The 16,613-nt window shown below is 37.5% G+C and overlaps 2 protein-coding genes across 2 annotated transcripts; one reads left to right on the forward strand and one right to left on the reverse strand.

Annotated features, from left to right (window-relative positions):
* Window positions 1–877: 877 nt before the first annotated feature.
* Window positions 878–10,171, reverse strand: LOC134672462 (ATP-dependent DNA/RNA helicase DHX36-like). Its single transcript, XM_063530384.1, has 12 exons — window positions 9,871–10,171; window positions 8,490–9,488; window positions 7,840–8,009; window positions 7,159–7,321; window positions 6,609–6,882; window positions 5,778–6,240; window positions 5,203–5,433; window positions 4,873–5,051; window positions 3,775–4,099; window positions 3,438–3,694; window positions 2,768–2,948; window positions 878–1,033 (listed from the first exon to the last, which is right to left on the reverse strand). The coding sequence occupies exons 1-12, from the start codon at window positions 10,072–10,074 to the stop codon at window positions 892–894; spliced, it is 3,588 nt and encodes a 1,195-aa protein (XP_063386454.1). The 5' UTR covers window positions 10,075–10,171; the 3' UTR covers window positions 878–891.
* Window positions 10,172–10,556: 385 nt separating this feature from the next.
* On the forward strand, window positions 10,557–15,847 carry LOC134672464 (polypeptide N-acetylgalactosaminyltransferase 3-like). The gene is made up of 7 exons (XM_063530386.1): window positions 10,557–10,805; window positions 10,890–11,035; window positions 11,117–11,211; window positions 11,880–12,060; window positions 13,199–13,337; window positions 13,751–13,936; window positions 14,485–15,847. Exons 1-7 carry the CDS (start codon window positions 10,794–10,796, stop codon window positions 15,541–15,543), a joined length of 1,818 nt encoding a protein of 605 aa, XP_063386456.1. The 5' UTR covers window positions 10,557–10,793; the 3' UTR covers window positions 15,544–15,847.
* Window positions 15,848–16,613: the final 766 nt, after the last annotated feature.

The raw sequence follows: 16,613 nt of genomic DNA on the forward strand, positions 1-16,613 counted from the left end.
GGACATAACAAAACTTCAACTTTAAGGAGTGTCCAGACGGGACAATTTTTCGCAGTTTTAATAATTGTGTGATGTGGACGAACAAATAAAAACAAAGACATTTGCTTGCAGATTCTAATGGAATGTACAGCTTGGCAAAAAGAGTAGAAATTAAAAAGTGGCAACACTGTAGTATCCTCCCTTTCAAACCAATCCATATAAGAAAACGGGACGACACTACAGTGTTGCCACTTTTTAATTTCTACTCTTCTTGCCAAGCTGTAAAGCCCCCTCCAGACTATGCGCGTGAATCGCGGGCGAAGCCGCGAACGCGAGTGTGGAGTCCATTTTCGCAGACAGCGAAATCGACTCCACACTCGCGGCCTCGCCCGCGATTCACGCGCATAGTCTGGAGGGGGCTTAAGCTAGATAAGATTGGCAACATAATTGTCAATTTAATTATGAATAATTTGCTATTTGATTGTCCGTTCTGGAAGGGCCTTAAATTTGATTGTAAATTTCTAATTAGATAAAGTTTTTAAGATTCTAGTTAGGAAACAATTAAGTAGGGCATAGGCGTACGCACGGTGGGGCAACTTGCCCCACCCTGGTCTGTGGTCTGACGAGAAGCTAAAAATTTTTAGTAACAATTAAGGCACGTAACCCTACTTCTGCCCCACCCTTTAAAAAATGCTGGGTACACCTATGAAGTAGGGTGTATCCTAGGCATTTAAGATGTTTTAAGTTCAACGCGTAATAGTTAGGCAAGAGTCGCTTGAGTTGAGTGGGGCATAGGTAGGGAAAATCATCAAACTTGAAATATATAGGGATGAGTAGATTTGTATTCTAGATTTAGTGGCAAAACTGCCTTGCCAACAAAAATAAGACATTATAAAATATTTAAACACATTTTTAATCAATAACAATAATAGGGTAACGATCTTCAGGCTTCATGTCGCATACGACTTCACAATCAGAGCTATCGGAATCTGAGAATTCATCCTCCAAGCCCTCTGGTCTCTCATCTTCTAATGTCATAAGATCTATCACAGCCCTGAAAAATTGTTTTGTTAGAGTAAACCTTATCGCAGTGAAATAAGGTCTGATAATGGAGAGATCTTATTATGGTCTTAAGCCAATCATTAGCCCTATAATATAAGTAAATTAATATTATAGGACATTTTTACACAAATTGACTAAGCCCCACGGTAAGCTCAAGAACGAATACATACTTAAACACATAGAAAACAACCATGACTCGGGAATAAATATCTGTATCATCAGTGCCGGATTTAGACATTTGCCGCCCGTAGGCTATTAATGCCGATTTTGCCGCCCCTATCCGCTTCGCTTATAAGTTTTTTAAAGTACTTTTCTATCAGAGGCGTTTAATGTCATAGTCATAGTACAACACACCATAGCCATATTAAAATGCATATAAGGCACATTCTAGATACAGATTCATATGGGCTGTTTTTGTCACTCAACGCTGATGCGACCTCGCTATATTTGCCTGATCTGATCGGTGACCGGTGGGTACCGCTGGGTTTTGGCCATTGAGAATCAAGGTGAGGAGGAGGAGTTCGGTCGGTTCTGACATCGAGTCTGCTCGAGGGACTAAGCTATACATACAAATGGATCGCTAGCTTTTTGTCCGGTAGACGCATATGAGCCGTATAGTAGACGGAAGATGCTCCAATAGTGTGGACATTACCGCTGGCGTTCCACTAGGTTCTGTGCTATCATTGCTGCATATCAATGATAATCATTGCTTTGCAGATTGCAGAGATGACAGTAGTAGGGATACGTATTACACAGGCCGTGCCTATATCCCTCATTCTGTGGTGCTGGAAAGTCATGAAAAGCTTGTATCTGATATCGAGAGCATTCTATCCATCCTGAGTTTCGGCATGGGATCGGAACCATTTAGTGATATTCAATACCACGAAGACACAAGAATCGACGACCAGCTCAAACTCACAATGTAGTCAGATGGGGGTCAGATGGGTCAAAAAAAATGTAGGTACTTAAATAAGAACGCGAGCGTAGCGAGCGCGAAATTTTTTAGAGAAAATAGTAGGTAGGTACGTTTTTAGGGTTCCGTATATACTTCAAAAGGAAAAAAACGGAACCCATATAGGATCACTTTGTTGTCCATCCGGCCGTCTGTTTGTCTCAATATAAAGGGTCTTGACATGACAGAGGGCGGCAAAATCGACAAATAATGCTTGTTATTAAAATTTTACAAATAAATTCTGGGTGACCCTATGTGAACAGCACATAAAATATTTTTTGACCCAAATTTGCCGCCCCCTAAAATCTGCCGCCCTAGGCTTCAGCCTACTCAGCCTAGTGGTAAATCCGGCACTGTGTATCATCATACAAATAAATGCCCTTACCAGGATTCGAACCCGGGACCATCGGCTTCATAGGCAGGGTCACTACCCACTATTATAGGCCAGACCGGTCGTCAACTCGTCAAATATTATAATATGATACGTTGTATTAGGGTTCCCCCACATATGTCGACACGGAATTGGCAAAATCCGATGAGAAAAAGCTTTATGCCTGCGCAATAAGAGCGAAAAAGTCGGCGTTCGGCTCGGCTCGCATCGGCCGGCACCTGCCAACGCGTCGACGGCTTTTTCGCTCTTATTGCGATCTATATTTATATAGAAGAGAGAAAGGACCATAAACTTTTCGGAAGAGATTTGGGACTTGGGACAGACGCTTGACCAACGATAAGCGGTCTTTGTAATAGCATTTTAGGGGAACCTTGTTTACTTACTTAAAAACTAAATTATCAAATTCACTATAACGTGTAGACCTATCGCTGGTTTCATTCACCATGGAGGCCAAGACCTGGTCCAGCAAGGTCCTCAGCCGGAAGATGATGTCAGCTGTTCCCTTCAGACAGCGGACTTTCACCGTCGACGCTGACAAGTAGCATTCTTCACGAGAATCTTCCACTGAAAAATGAATGCTTATTTTAATTGCTAGACGAAAAAAGCAAGGTAATGTTTTTCAGTCCAGATATGCAGGTATAGTAACGTAGAATAAAGTAATTTAGTGAGTGGTAGGCATAGGTTTAGTAATTATAATTACTGAAACTGTAGGATTTTTTAGGCACACATGATACACAATAAAGTAAGTTTGCCTACTTAGTCATTAGTAAATTGAAACTTTACAAAGTAAATATAATGCTTCCTTAAAATAGGTACTGGTGTTTATATACATACCTACATTGAATCGAAGACTATATAAACATTTTTATGTTAAGTAGGTATGTATTTTATTTTCAAATAAATGTATGCTGGTCTATGTTGCCAGCATCAGTAACGGGTGAATTCGCTCGTGTTTCTGACGTGGTCTTTAGATTAGAACTTAGACCTTATGCCCTATGTAATAAGGGTTACGAACAGTTAGTTAACAGTGTGGGCATCACCTTTTTCACTTACCTTCGCTAACCGCCAACTCTCCAAACAACAACAAAGGCAAAGTGAACACCAATGTGACTTCAAAGAGGAACAATTCTGAAGATTTCTGTTTCATCCAATACACCAACCAATTTGCCCCGGGCTTGTTACACAGCGGTACCATGGGGCCTCGTAGTGGAACCAACATCATACTGCTCGGATGCAATTGGACTGTCCCATCTTCGGGTGTTAATACGTTGAGTCTGGTTTGTTTACGCGGGTTCTGCAGGTTTGTCCATCTGTGATAATGATAAAATGCAAAGTATTCCACGCAGCATGAATAGCTCCGACGTATAATTATCTATACCAAGTCTCTTACCTAACAATAGCAATATTAGGATACAGCGCCGCAGCTACAATCGCTTTGAAAATGTACAGATTGTCTGCATTTCGATTCTCCCACGATACGCGAACATTCTTCGATGCCAAGAACCCCATTTGACGCAGATTACCGCACAGCTGGCCTTTCATCTGCGATATCAGTTTCAGTGTGTTCTCCGAGAGGAAATGTTCATGAGCGAACCGACTCTGATTTTCACGTTCCAACTGTTCCCATTGTATAATAGCTTCTGATATAGCAACATGGTCGCTAGGTTCTCCTAGAGCCAACTTGCGCTTTACTTGGTTTACTTCGTACTCCTTGCCTAAAATAATAATAAAAAACATTACATACTTTTTATAATGTGTTCATACTTATTTGTTATTGTTTTTTATGTGTTTTTGTATTTTACTTTTATATTCATGTTATAAATGACCTAGCCTAAGAAGAAAAAATAAATAAATGTCATAAAAACATTTAATTGAATTCCGCTACAATACGTAGTCATTTTTGCTTACTTGGTCATACCTATACAGCTTCTAATAAATTATTATGGACTCTCCGTCCATACGGTTAGTTTTCAGTACGATGATCGCTTAGAACTCTAATAATAATAAGAAGAGTTTTTATATTTTAATTTTATATTCATATTATAAAAACCCTAGCCTAAGAAGGATGATGAATAAAGAGAAGAATAATAAGAAAAATGGTTAGGTTTTTTATAATGTGTTTATGTGTATTTTTTATTGTTTTTTATGTGCTTTTGTATTTTACTTTTATATTCATGTTATAAACAACCTAACTTAAGACGAAAAATAAATAAAGGAAATAGGAAAAATAGGTATTGGGTCAAAAAAGATATTCTCCAAACAGCAATATCTCCAGGAAGTTGGGTATAATAATAAAAAAAGCATTCAGAGCGAAAGAGATAGCCATTTTAAACCACAGTTTAGATTTGAATGGGCGCCAGATCCTAACACCTGTTAGAAATTATAAAATTGACTGACTGACCAAAGTTTGTTAATATAAAGTGTTAATTTCCCGGTCGATAATATACTACTTCCGCTAGATGTCGTTAGTTGTGATTACAAAACTTACCAACAACGAGATTGAAGGGATCTTTGAAGCCCCAGACGGCGGCGACGGAGGCGGCGCGGTCGAGACATCCAAAGAGTGCGCCGAATAAAAGCAGTTTGCCGGCCGCTGGATGCACCGGCAGCCGAGCGAGGTGCCAGCCCAGAGGGGTAAGTCGCTCTTCATCATCTAGAGCACCTAACCTAAAAATAAAAATGCAAATGAAGTTTTATTAATACCAACGTTTTTCAAGCATGCATTTAGCGAAACAAATTATTTTGCTGAGTTAGTCATTGCCGTGACTAATGACTAAGTCAATAAAATGATTTGACCGATACTTTGTATTTAACTTACTTTTGCAAGTGTCTGACAGCATTTTCCACGGTAATATTCGCAGGCGGATCTGGTACTAATTTTAACGCATCTAGCGCGTTGCCTAGACGCAGTTTCTTGATCACCAATACCGGCTCGAGCAAGTTGCATCGCTGTAGTTCTGGTAAGAGACGTTCAGGGATGTTTTGCGAGCGGTATGACGTCAACAAGTGGTATGCGATGCCTGGTCGACAACGACCTGCGCGGCCACGTCTGAAATAAGAGTTTTAATTGGATATGGACGGTAGTCGGTACTTCATCAAAATTTGATGAAGTACGTAGGTTAAATATGTAAATTCGGCATGTGCTGTATGCTGATACAATTTTATGCGACAAGACAAAACACGCTAATAAACATTATAATAAAACACATTCCGAATTTTGTTTCTTCGTATGTATATTAAATTTAGTTTGACTGTTTAAATATGCGTTATAACTGTTAGGTATACTAACGTCGAAATAATTAGCTGGCCATTCGTAAACCTTAATGCAAAGTGTTTTGCTATATTTAGTAACTTCTTTAGCTATAGAAAACTGTATAGTATTCAAAAGGATACCTTTGCATTAAATTAGCTTTGGATTCAAATTCAGTCTTTAGTGTCGAAATGTTGTGTTCCACATCCATCCCTTTCAATTTTACTCTGCCACAATCTACAACATACACTATATCGTCTATAGTAATAGACGTTTCTGCTATATCCGTAGCTATTATTATTTTCCTAATGTGACGTGGTGGCCTCTTGAATATCTTATGCTGATCTATTGTAGGCAATTTCGAATGCAATGGGTAAATGTGATAACTTGAATGGGGGAACATCTCACTTTCGTTCATCATTCGCAATAGTTTGAATATATCGCTGATTCCGGGTAAAAATACTAGCACGGCACCCGGCGGTCTCTTAGATATATAGACTAGAAGGTCGATAATTATATCGAAGTTTAATTTTTCGATTCTTCGATCTTGGAGTGTGTTATATACATCTTGATCCAATCTACCGTGGAAGCTTCGCAGCCAGGGATCTACAATTAAATCATTAAGTAAGGAAAAACACGAATAATTTAGTACTGTATTTGTATTTAGTTGTCCTTAGATGAAAGTTTTCTACTGCCACCTTAAAGTGTGAAAACTATTTATTTTCTAGTCTACTCAGTCTACTGTATGCTATGTGCTTGTATGCTAAGTGATCCTCGTTTTATTTCAAGGCAGGCTAGTCACAAGAACAGTGGCGGATTTGCAGTCTTTGCCGCCCTATAGGCCCCAGGCCCTATAGCCACCCCTTTTGCAGCAGCCTTGTTATCATCAGCGAATTTTATATCACAACCTAGGCCCGGGCCTACTGGGCCTTAGGGCAAATCCACCACTGCACGAATGAAGTAGCAATTTTTACCGATTTCAGCTTTATAATTCATATCTTTTTCCTTCTTAGTTAGGCCCGATTTCTTTTGATTCCCATTCTTGTCATTTTCGTCACTAACATGCTTGACTGGCGGCAGTCTGTATCCCGTCATGGTCAAAATATCCTCTAAGTAAAAATCTTTCACTGGGTATGCCAGGCCTTCAATGTGAATGACGGGACAGTTGCCAAAGTAAGTGCGTAAGCGGCAACTGTCGATCGTTGCGCTCATCAGGATAAGTTTTAAGTCAGGACGTTTTTCAAGCACCTGTTAAAGTAAATAATAATGTGACATTGGTGAAAAATAGTTTTGGTAATAAATACTCAAAAGTCTAATCACTTGAAAAGAAAAAGGCGTAGCCAGCGTACGCTTAAGTTAAGAAGTAGCTGCCTACCACATTTCTCTGCTCTGTGTACAGTTATTAAATGAGGCTGATATCATGTGATATTAATCCCTTCATAGAAGTTCCTAGTTAGAATAGTTTATTTTTTTGCAGTTGAGACATTAATGACGAATTATAGTGGAGAGCAGATCTAAATATACCTGTTTCAACATGCACATAGATAAGTCCAAATGGCTACTCCTCTCGTGAGCCTCATCCAATATGATATGGCTAAAGTTAGTTAAACCCTGATTTACTTCCAAATCAGCCAGGAGTATGCCAGTAGTCACGTACTTGATGCTCCCACGAGGTCTGCAATCTGATCTAAACACAAAGTATATTGTGACTTTACCTTATTTTGGAAAGGTTTTGTAGGTCTTAACACAAAACACTATTAATCAAGTTAGTAAAAGTAAAGTACCTACGCAAAAATTGACAATATGTCTTAATGTCATATTTTTAACATCCCTATTTTATGAGCTGATTAGAAAGAAGATGAAGTTTTGGGACCTATCGACCCATATATATATATATATATATATATATATATTTAATTCAATCAACTCAAATCAAGGTATCAATCAATTAAAATCACAACAAGCATGTTATATGTGTTTACTAATTTAGTCATTGAGTGACTAAGTTTTGCTTACTTAGTCATTAATGTAATTTAAATGCTTTTTAACTAATTTCAATATGTTTAAGGTGTAATATATGGTCAGCACATAGGTTAACGTGAGTGTTAGTTATAATAGTAGTAGTGCATTTTGCATGTTTAGTCATGTTCGTGATAAATTGCTTCTACCAATTAAAAATCTGATTGTTATAATAAAATCTCTTACTTCTCTAATCGCATGGCATATCCAACAGAATTGCCCAATTTCTCAGCCCTTTCCTGGGCAACCCTGCTGGCTAAAGAGGAAGCAGCTATTCTTCTAGGCTGTGTCACTAATATGTGTAAATAAGCACCTTGGTTTTGGCATAGGGCATTGTCTAGGATAATCTGTGGCACCTAAGTAAAGGAAAATTTGCATAGATATAACAGACTACATAAATATATTTTTTAAATATAAAAATGGTAGGGTATTTTCATTTAAAATGACACGGTTCTATTGCTATTGCTTGAGTGTATCTGATAGGTGATTGATAGCTCACTGGGTAGGTGGATAGTTAGTGTTTACAAAATATACGGGCCTGAGAGTCTTGGAGGCTCTCTCCTCTCTCTGAGGTGCATCATGGCACCATCTACCGTGATGAGAGTGGATTGAGTGCCTGCAGCAAACAACGAAATTTCGTTATCTTCCTCTCTATCGCACGAATCAGGAAGAGTGATGGAGAGGCAGACAACGAAATTACTTCTTCTTCTTCTTCGTTTTTCGCAGTAGGCGCTTTATTGATCTAATTAGGACCTTAGAGCCTACAGCCTATGATCCTAATTCACTTGAAGCTAAGAAATAAGTAATAGGGAAAACATGTGAAATAAAAATGTTACCTGTGTTGATTTGCCACAACCAGTCTCGCCACTTATCAGAACCACCTGGTTATTATTGATAACATTTATAAGTTCTGCAGACCTCTTAAATGTGGGTAGTCGCTCACGGAACACCATCATCTCTTTAAATTGTGGTCTTGTGATCATATCCTGAAATTCTTCATGTAAAGCAATACTCAAGCAATCATTTCCCTTTGTTTTTGTAGAAATAGATGCACTTTTAGAAAGGCTTTCATCTAATTTCTCTTCAAATGTCCCTGTTATAATGTCTTTATATCCATATTTGTAATGTTCACCGCCTCTTAAGAGTAGTTGTCGTTTTGGAAGACATTTCACTTCATCTGATTCAGTTTCAACTGAAATGACATCTGTTTTAATATCTTCATTTTCAAATTTGGGTGACATTGTTTTTGTTGTTTCGCCAGATTTTATTTTAATAAAATTTGTTCTGATATCAATACTTGTACATTTTGACGTGGAAGGGCTAGGTTCATTGGCAGATTCCCCATTGTTCTCAATTTTTATGATTGGAACCTCAATGGTGTCTTCAGTTTTAAAAGAAATAAAATCAGAACATTTCGCTGGTGGAGGCTTTATATCAGCCTTCTTAGGCAGTGGGGATTCAGAGTAGCTTTTGCATTTTGTTTCAGATTTAAATGAAATGAAGTCAAGACTTTCTACTGGTGTAGGTTTTACTTTTGTCTCAACTGGTATTTGTGACCTGACAGGCCAATTTGTTTTTTTTTGTTTTGAATTTTTTTGACGTTTAGTTTCTATCGGTATGAAATCAGAAGTTTTTACTGGTGTGCGCTTTAATCCACCTAACATCCAGCCACTTGGTGGAGACTCTTGTGATTCAGGCTTATCTAGGATTTTCTTTTGGAAAGACTGCGCTGAATTTAAAGGTATTGTCTCTTTTTCAGCTAGATTTTCAATTTCTTTTATGTCTGATACCACTTGGGCTAAAACAACCAACGGTATATCCAGTACAACCTGTGGCTACAATAGGAGAAGAGAATAAGTAAATTTGTAATTTATTAGACTACAGTTATTATAGATATCTATCTCGTTTGACACATTGAATAATGGTATCCTAGTCATATAAGATGGGACGCTTACACACACAACATAGGGTTTTTTTTTTCAACATTTTAATTAAATGTAAGGAGTATAAAAACTGAATAAAAAGAAATTTAAAAGTCTAAATGATAAAATTATATACTTATGGATCTAATTATCATAATATGCCATACCAATTGACAAATTATACTGAGGATTGGAAAATAAAAATCGGAAAACTCGGAAAAAATAACGTGTTGGTTTCGCGCACCGCCCCGTCCCGTGCACTGGCGATTTACTAGAATATGAATATTTTACATACCAAAGTTTTCTGTACATTTGAATTTCTCGTTCCACTGGTTGGTAAATCTTGTTTTTGAGGGTCATGGTCATCTTCTGCATCTTTTGAATCAAACAAGTTAAAATATCTTCCCCTGCTTCCTTGCCCCTTAACTTTCTTTTTTAGTTTATTCTTGACTTTCTTGATCTTGGCTTCTATCCTCATTTGCTTGGTTTTCTTCCCCATACTCAAGATTTTATTTTATTCTCAAGGTAATATTAAATTTATTACAAAAGATTATTCAATCCAAATATGATCCAAATTTACGAAAACTTAACTCTCACTCTAGAACAAAATAAAATTGTTGAACTGTCAAACTCAACTCAACTTCTACCGCTCGCGCTTGACACAATCAAGTACATTGCGCAATATTATTTATCCATCTTATTTCGCAAGAAACATAGAATGGGAAAAATACTGCAATATATCGAAATAAATTATATTATTCATGTGGATTTTGGGTGTATTGAATTGTATCTATGTAGCATTTGTTGGAAATGGAGTGTATAGTATATTGGTTGAGACTTAGTGCTAAAAAAATTGACAATGTATAAAATGCTTAAAAGTTATGTGTGGCAATGGTTATTTCATGTAGGTTTCTGAAAGCTCGTCCAAATGACACTAATGACAGATGCATTTAGAAGTTTCAGTTTCGTTTCCGTCTCGCTGCTTTCGGAAATTCGGAATATAATGATTGAATGGATAGGCTGTTTGATTGTGAATTTGTGAAACGACATTTTATTCCAGTGACCTGACACAGTTTTATTGGATCCATAGAAATGAAGAATAGACCGTTGTAATGACTACTGAAAACCCATAGGACGATACAAGTTGGAGCAGTTTTTGGTGTATTTTTATTCTTGTCCCATACTTGAAGTTGAACTTTAGAGATTTTTGCGATAGAGATGCTGCAAGGCGTGAGTTTAAATGAACTTCTATTCATTCTATAGAAAAAGAGATTTTTGCATTATTAACTAATGAATCAATCTGTTTATTTCCAGGAATTCTGGTCACTGCTGTGCAGAGGTCGTAAGAAAAAAATTATAACTTTAATAATAATATTGATATTTTTAATAAACGCGATGTTGTATGTCAGTATGGAATTATACAATACCATAAGAAGAAACCGTGAAGATTGGAGTAAAAAGTAATTAATTTTTTTATACATAAAATGTCTCACTTGGTATTTGGCTGTTTCATGTACATTATCTATAATTATTTGTTGTAGTTGGCAAAATGAACAGTCAAACACGGAGAAAGGGGGCATGAGAGTAATAGTTGGGCACTATATTGGAGGCTTTGGTAAAGGCAACTTATCTGATGGTAAGTATGTATAACATCACAGATTACATGGCTGGATGTTGTGACACCAGCAAACTTATTATATTATCATTAAGTATCATATAAAATATATTTAATACCCAATAATCTTATAAAGCTGGCAGAAACAAATTGTACACAATAAAATTAAAATATGAAATTGTATACAAGTTATACAACTCTCAAATCTTGGAAGCTATATTTTACATTGTACAAATACATTGTGTAAATTAAATTATACATTGTAGGCATTTTCCATGTGTATCTGATGGTCATTCATTATGACATTGTTCAGTGACTGCTGCAGCCTTGACTGATTAGATCTATGAATGGTTCTTTGTTTATGGTAATTTATGATAATTAGACAACAATGAGATTTTACAATTACAAGCTAATAAAGAAGAAATTGATTTGATGTTTTAATGAAATGGTAGACTAAATTTTAATTCCATGGCCAAGAGCACTGCCCTTAAATGGAGTCATGTTTGATTATTTTCTCATTCTAATTAATTGCATAGTTTTTGATTTTGGTTGAAATGTTGCATATTCTAACTTACAATCAAAAGTAAACTTACCTACTTTGATAAAATACCTACTAAGTTTAAGAATTAAAGCTCTTACATTTCCTTTTTCCTTGATATATCTGTCTTATTACTTGAATCTTTTTTCAGATATAATAAATAGTAATAACTATGCGCCAGTCAAAGGTGCCGGAGAAGGCGGCAGGCCAGTGCAGTTGGCTCAGCGGGAGCTTATCACAGCAAGGGAATTGTATCAACTGCACTCCTATAATATTCTAGTCAGCGACAAAATATCCATCAACAGAAGTTTGCCAGACATGAGAAGTGACAGGTAAAAACTTAATATTACCTTTTATTTCCATTTTAATGAAGTAATAATATTTTGGTAGGTAATTAATCATTATTTAATGTTATCTAATTGAAAACTTGTGTGGGTCAGAAAATAATTGCCCCATTGAATTGACTAAAGGGTGTAAAAATAATGCAAATGTTGATCAAAAGAAATTGAATATTTATGTATAAGAAATTGTAGTGAATAAATGTAAGCTTAAATGATACTTACTTACCTCTGGCTTTTGGCCTTCACTTCACAGATATAAAACTTTTAGTTTAACTAAATTTATATTTTAAGCAAAACATATTGGTAGGTGGTATAAATTAAATATTGCCCAAGTTTTAAATGCAGCTTTCTCAGCTGTCCCCAGACTAGCTGCCTCAACCACTTTTTTAATGATACTGCCATGTCCTCTAATGCTAAAGTGTGAACCTTTTTTTTTGTCATCACCTCAGCCAATGCACATGTGTTTCCCAGCCCATAACTTCCCAGAAACCACTTGTTGTTAATTGCTGTTTTTTTAAATTGTACTTAAAACTACTTTTAAAATTGTTTCAAACCCTTAGACAGCCCTTTGTACAGTCATGGTCTTTAATTGATTAGTTAGCTATTCAGGGTTTACTTTACATTGGACATTTTCATACTGTTAGTATGCACAACCCAATTAGCTTGAACCTTAGATAGATCAACAATTAAAGTGACCATACTTTATTAAACATTTTTGAAGCTAATTGATTATGTTTGATGATAATTATGATACCTTACTGACTGATACTTACTTTTTCCATTTCTAAGTAGGTATTGACTTACTCATACTCTTTTAGGTAATAAGTGAAATTTTATATCAAATAGCTATTATATTTTCTGTGGGACTATACCTATTGTCACGATATAGTGACACTAGCATTCACACACCTATTAAGTAACAATCTTTATGGTTCACACGGAGCGCAATATCTTACTTTAGAAATCTCGTAACTCACTCATTTGCATTATTGCAAAACCAATCTAGCTGTCTAGAAAATAGAGAACACTTTTCAACTGTACTTAAGTGTAAGATACCGTACACATTAACTTTAGTTGCGTTTGTCTAGAGTGCTTGTAATTGTGTTGTTACATAAGTACTTTGTTGCAGTTGTAAGAGTGTGGAATTCAACCTAGATAACCTGCCGACGGCGACCGTCATCATAGTGTTCCACAATGAGGCGTGGTCCACTCTGATGCGTACCATTATGTCAGTTATCATGAGGTCACCTAAGCAGCTGATGAAACAGGTGACGTTTATGAAAAAAATATATTAAATTTGTTAAGATTGACACACAGTGGGAGCATTCCACGGGCTATCCCGTACAAATGCATTTTATTTCATGTATTACAACTTGGAATGCTCCAGTGTCGCGAACTTATCTGAATATGGACTTCCTAGTTGGATATACCAGGGCCTAGCCTAGCAAGATGCAAATCGTTTGCGCCGTAGCGAACGAAACGGTGATGTCACTCTAGCACTCGTCCATATAAGTGCGACATAGAGACATTAGCGTTTCGTTCGCGGAAACACGGAAACGTTTTTAAAAATGTGCTCTAAAAACTATAAAAAGTTCTATATGGTATTGATCTGAATTCACTACATTTTCTAACTGTCATATTACAGTTCGCTTTACAACTACCTACTTTCGTGAAATTTCAGATTATCTTAGTAGACGACGCCAGTGAGAGAAGGTACCTAGGGAAAGAGTTGGACGATGCCATAGTCAATTTGGATAAAGTGGAGATTATTCGCATGAAAGAACGCAAAGGGTTGGTGGGGGCTCGGCTGTTGGGAGCCAGGAAGGCAGAAGGAGACGTGTTGGTGTTTTTAGATGCTCATTGTGAGGTAATCACTATTACAGCTTGGTGTTGCTTCACATCCCTGTCACGGCAAAATAGCTTTTACTTAGATTCAAACTTCCTTAGCAAAAGTTTGTACACGGCACGGGGATTAGGGAAGATGTGCATTTAAAATATGGTTTATACCTAACTTGTGTTATACATTTTATTGAACCAACATGAATCTTACTTGATAGCATTAAGGATATTGTTTTGTTCACGCCGTTTTTTGGGTTCCATACCCAAACGGTAAAACCGGGACCCTAATATTACTCCGCTGTCCGTCTGTCCGTCCGTCACCAGGCTGTAGGTAACTCATGAACCGTGATAGCTAGACAGTTGAAATTTTCACAGATGATGTATTTCTGTTGCCGCTATAACGACAAATACTAAAAACAAAATAAAATAAATATTTAAGTGGGGCTCCCATATAACTAACGTTTTTTTTTTTTAGTTTTTTGCGAAATTGTACGAAACCCTTCTTGCGCGAGTCCGACTCGCACTTGGCCAGTTTTTTAGGGGTTCATTTCAATGAAAGGATCTAATCGATTTCAGGTAACCCAAGGTTGGCTCGAGCCCCTCCTCGATCGGGCGGGAAGCGATGACGTCTTCATATGCCCGCACATAGACCTCCTATCCGAAGACACCTTAGCTTACACCAAGAGCATCGACGCGCACTGGGGCGCTTTCAGCTGGAATCTATTCTTCCGCTGGCTCAACCCCAGTGCCGAAGTCATGGCTCAGAAGGCAGAAAACCCTTCCAAACCTTACCCCACACCGGCGATGGCTGGTGGACTTTTCGCAGTCAGGAAAAGCCTCTTCTGGCGCTTAGGAGGATACGATGAAGGTATGCTTATTTGGGGAGCCGAAAACTTGGAGCTCTCATGGCGAGCGTGGCAGTGCGGCGCTAGAGTAGAAATCACACCATGCTCTCGAGTAGGCCACATTTTTAGACGACACAGTCCTTATAAATATCCAGGAGGCGTTAGTAAAGTTTTAAATGTTAATTTAGCTCGCGCAGCCACTGTGTGGATGGACGAGTGGGCAGATTTCTTTTTTAAATTCAATCCTAACATAGCGGCGATACGCGACCAACAGACCGTGTATTCAAGGGTAGAGTTGCGGAAGAATTTGAAGTGTAAAAGTTTTAAATGGTATTTGGATAATGTGTGGCCTCAGAATTTCTTTCCGAGTGACGAGAGATGGTTTGGTAAGATTAGGAGCGATCTTGGTCCTTGTTTAGCGGTGCCGGAGCAGACGACGGGGCTCGCTGTACCAGCGAAGGGAGTGCCCTGTGGGATCGACGATGGAAGTTGGGACACGATGGTCGTTTACACTCCCGAGGGCAAGATTATGGGTGATGAGAATTTGTGTTTAGAGCGAACCGAGGGTCGCGCCATGTGGAAGGCTTGTAAAGAAACGCCGAAGCAGATTTGGGAGCAGAAGGGGCCTAGGTTAAAAACAAAAGACGGTCTGTGCTTATCGTTAGCGTTGATCGATAAACAAGCAGATGGTTTTAGTGATATCATCTCAACGAAGAAGTGTCGCGACAAAATGCGTGACGCGGCGACAACGCAACAGATCTGGCATTTTGACCGAGTGCCTTGGCGGTAAATGTGATATTAAAAGTATGTACTTAAATAAAATTATAAGTACAATGTAATTAAGAATCTCATTATTTGTTTTTTCGTTTTCTCTCTTCGTACTTTTATACATGGTTTTTATATTTAATGTTTATAAGTTTAGTAACTGAACAATTACTATAGTTTTATGTTTTAGATTATTTTTAGGTAATCTATTTTTGACATTCCATTGTATAAAAACTAGTATTAAATGTATACTATTATTTAGATACTCTTTTGCCGATGTGTAAAATAAGTACAGTAGATTTGTGTAATACATATAGCGATTTATCACATAGTACCTGTATTTATATGTGTAATTTATTAATTGGTTATTGTTCAACATCTCATACTATTGGTGTAACCTACACTTTAACGCTTTTCAATATTTTCTTTATAAACTTTATAACATTTATCTTTATAGTCAGACCGTAAAAAGTCTGCAGCGATTTTGATAGCCCACGCAGTGCAAGTGTCATTTTAAACGTCAAACTTCTATGAAATTATGACGTATATATAACGCTTACACTGCGTGGGCTATCAAATCCGCTGCAGACTTTGTTTGGTGCGACTATATTATCTCGTTAACTTTGACCGCTAAATACTTTAACTGACGCGCGCGGCTTCAGGCCAATATCAACTTTCGTGCATTCTGATAAGGTTCAGGATGACGCGACGCACACGATAGGCGTGGCGTTCAAAGGGTTAAATACAGCTGCAGAAAATACATTTGAAACTGTCTGCATATAAGTACCTATCTATATGCATTCCGTACTCTTTAGCTGGCTACACATAAAATTTAACTACCGCTTTTCAGAGTTCTTGAGTTCTTTCATGTATCTGATAAGTGATAGCTGGCTATATATACCACGTGTCCCAAAATTCAACGACAAGCTGGCACCAGAAGGCGGACCAGGCCGCGTAGCCAAGATGCCAATCGCTTACGCTCCGTAGCGATCGAAACGCAACTGTCACTCTCGCACTAACATGGAAGAGTGATAGAGAGACATAAAGCTTTTCGTTGTCGAAGCGATAGCGATTGTAACCTTGGCTAGGCCGGCT

The sequence above is a fragment of the Cydia fagiglandana genome, chromosome 17 (assembly GCF_963556715.1).
Source record: "Cydia fagiglandana chromosome 17, ilCydFagi1.1, whole genome shotgun sequence".
Classification (NCBI taxonomy): domain Eukaryota; kingdom Metazoa; phylum Arthropoda; class Insecta; order Lepidoptera; family Tortricidae; genus Cydia; species Cydia fagiglandana.

What these genes read in the sequence shown, in the direction of transcription:
- LOC134672462 (XM_063530384.1), bottom strand. Translation starts at nt 10,074, where the DNA reads ATGGGGAAGAAAACCAAGCAAATGAGGATAGAAGCCAAGATCAAGAAA. An exon ending in TATGCCATGCGATTAGAGAA is followed by an intron (nt 7,322 to 7,839) that starts GTAAGAGATTTT and finishes CTTTGTGTTTAG; the next exon opens with ATCAGATTGCAGACCTCGTG. An exon ending in AGAGTTGGCGGTTAGCGAAG is followed by an intron (nt 2,949 to 3,437) that starts GTAAGTGAAAAA and finishes TTCATTTTTCAG; the next exon opens with TGGAAGATTCTCGTGAAGAA.
- LOC134672464 (XM_063530386.1), top strand. An exon ending in CGTGAAGATTGGAGTAAAAA is followed by an intron (nt 11,036 to 11,116) that starts GTAATTAATTTT and finishes TATTTGTTGTAG; the next exon opens with TTGGCAAAATGAACAGTCAA. An exon ending in CCAGACATGAGAAGTGACAG is followed by an intron (nt 12,061 to 13,198) that starts GTAAAAACTTAA and finishes ACTTTGTTGCAG; the next exon opens with TTGTAAGAGTGTGGAATTCA.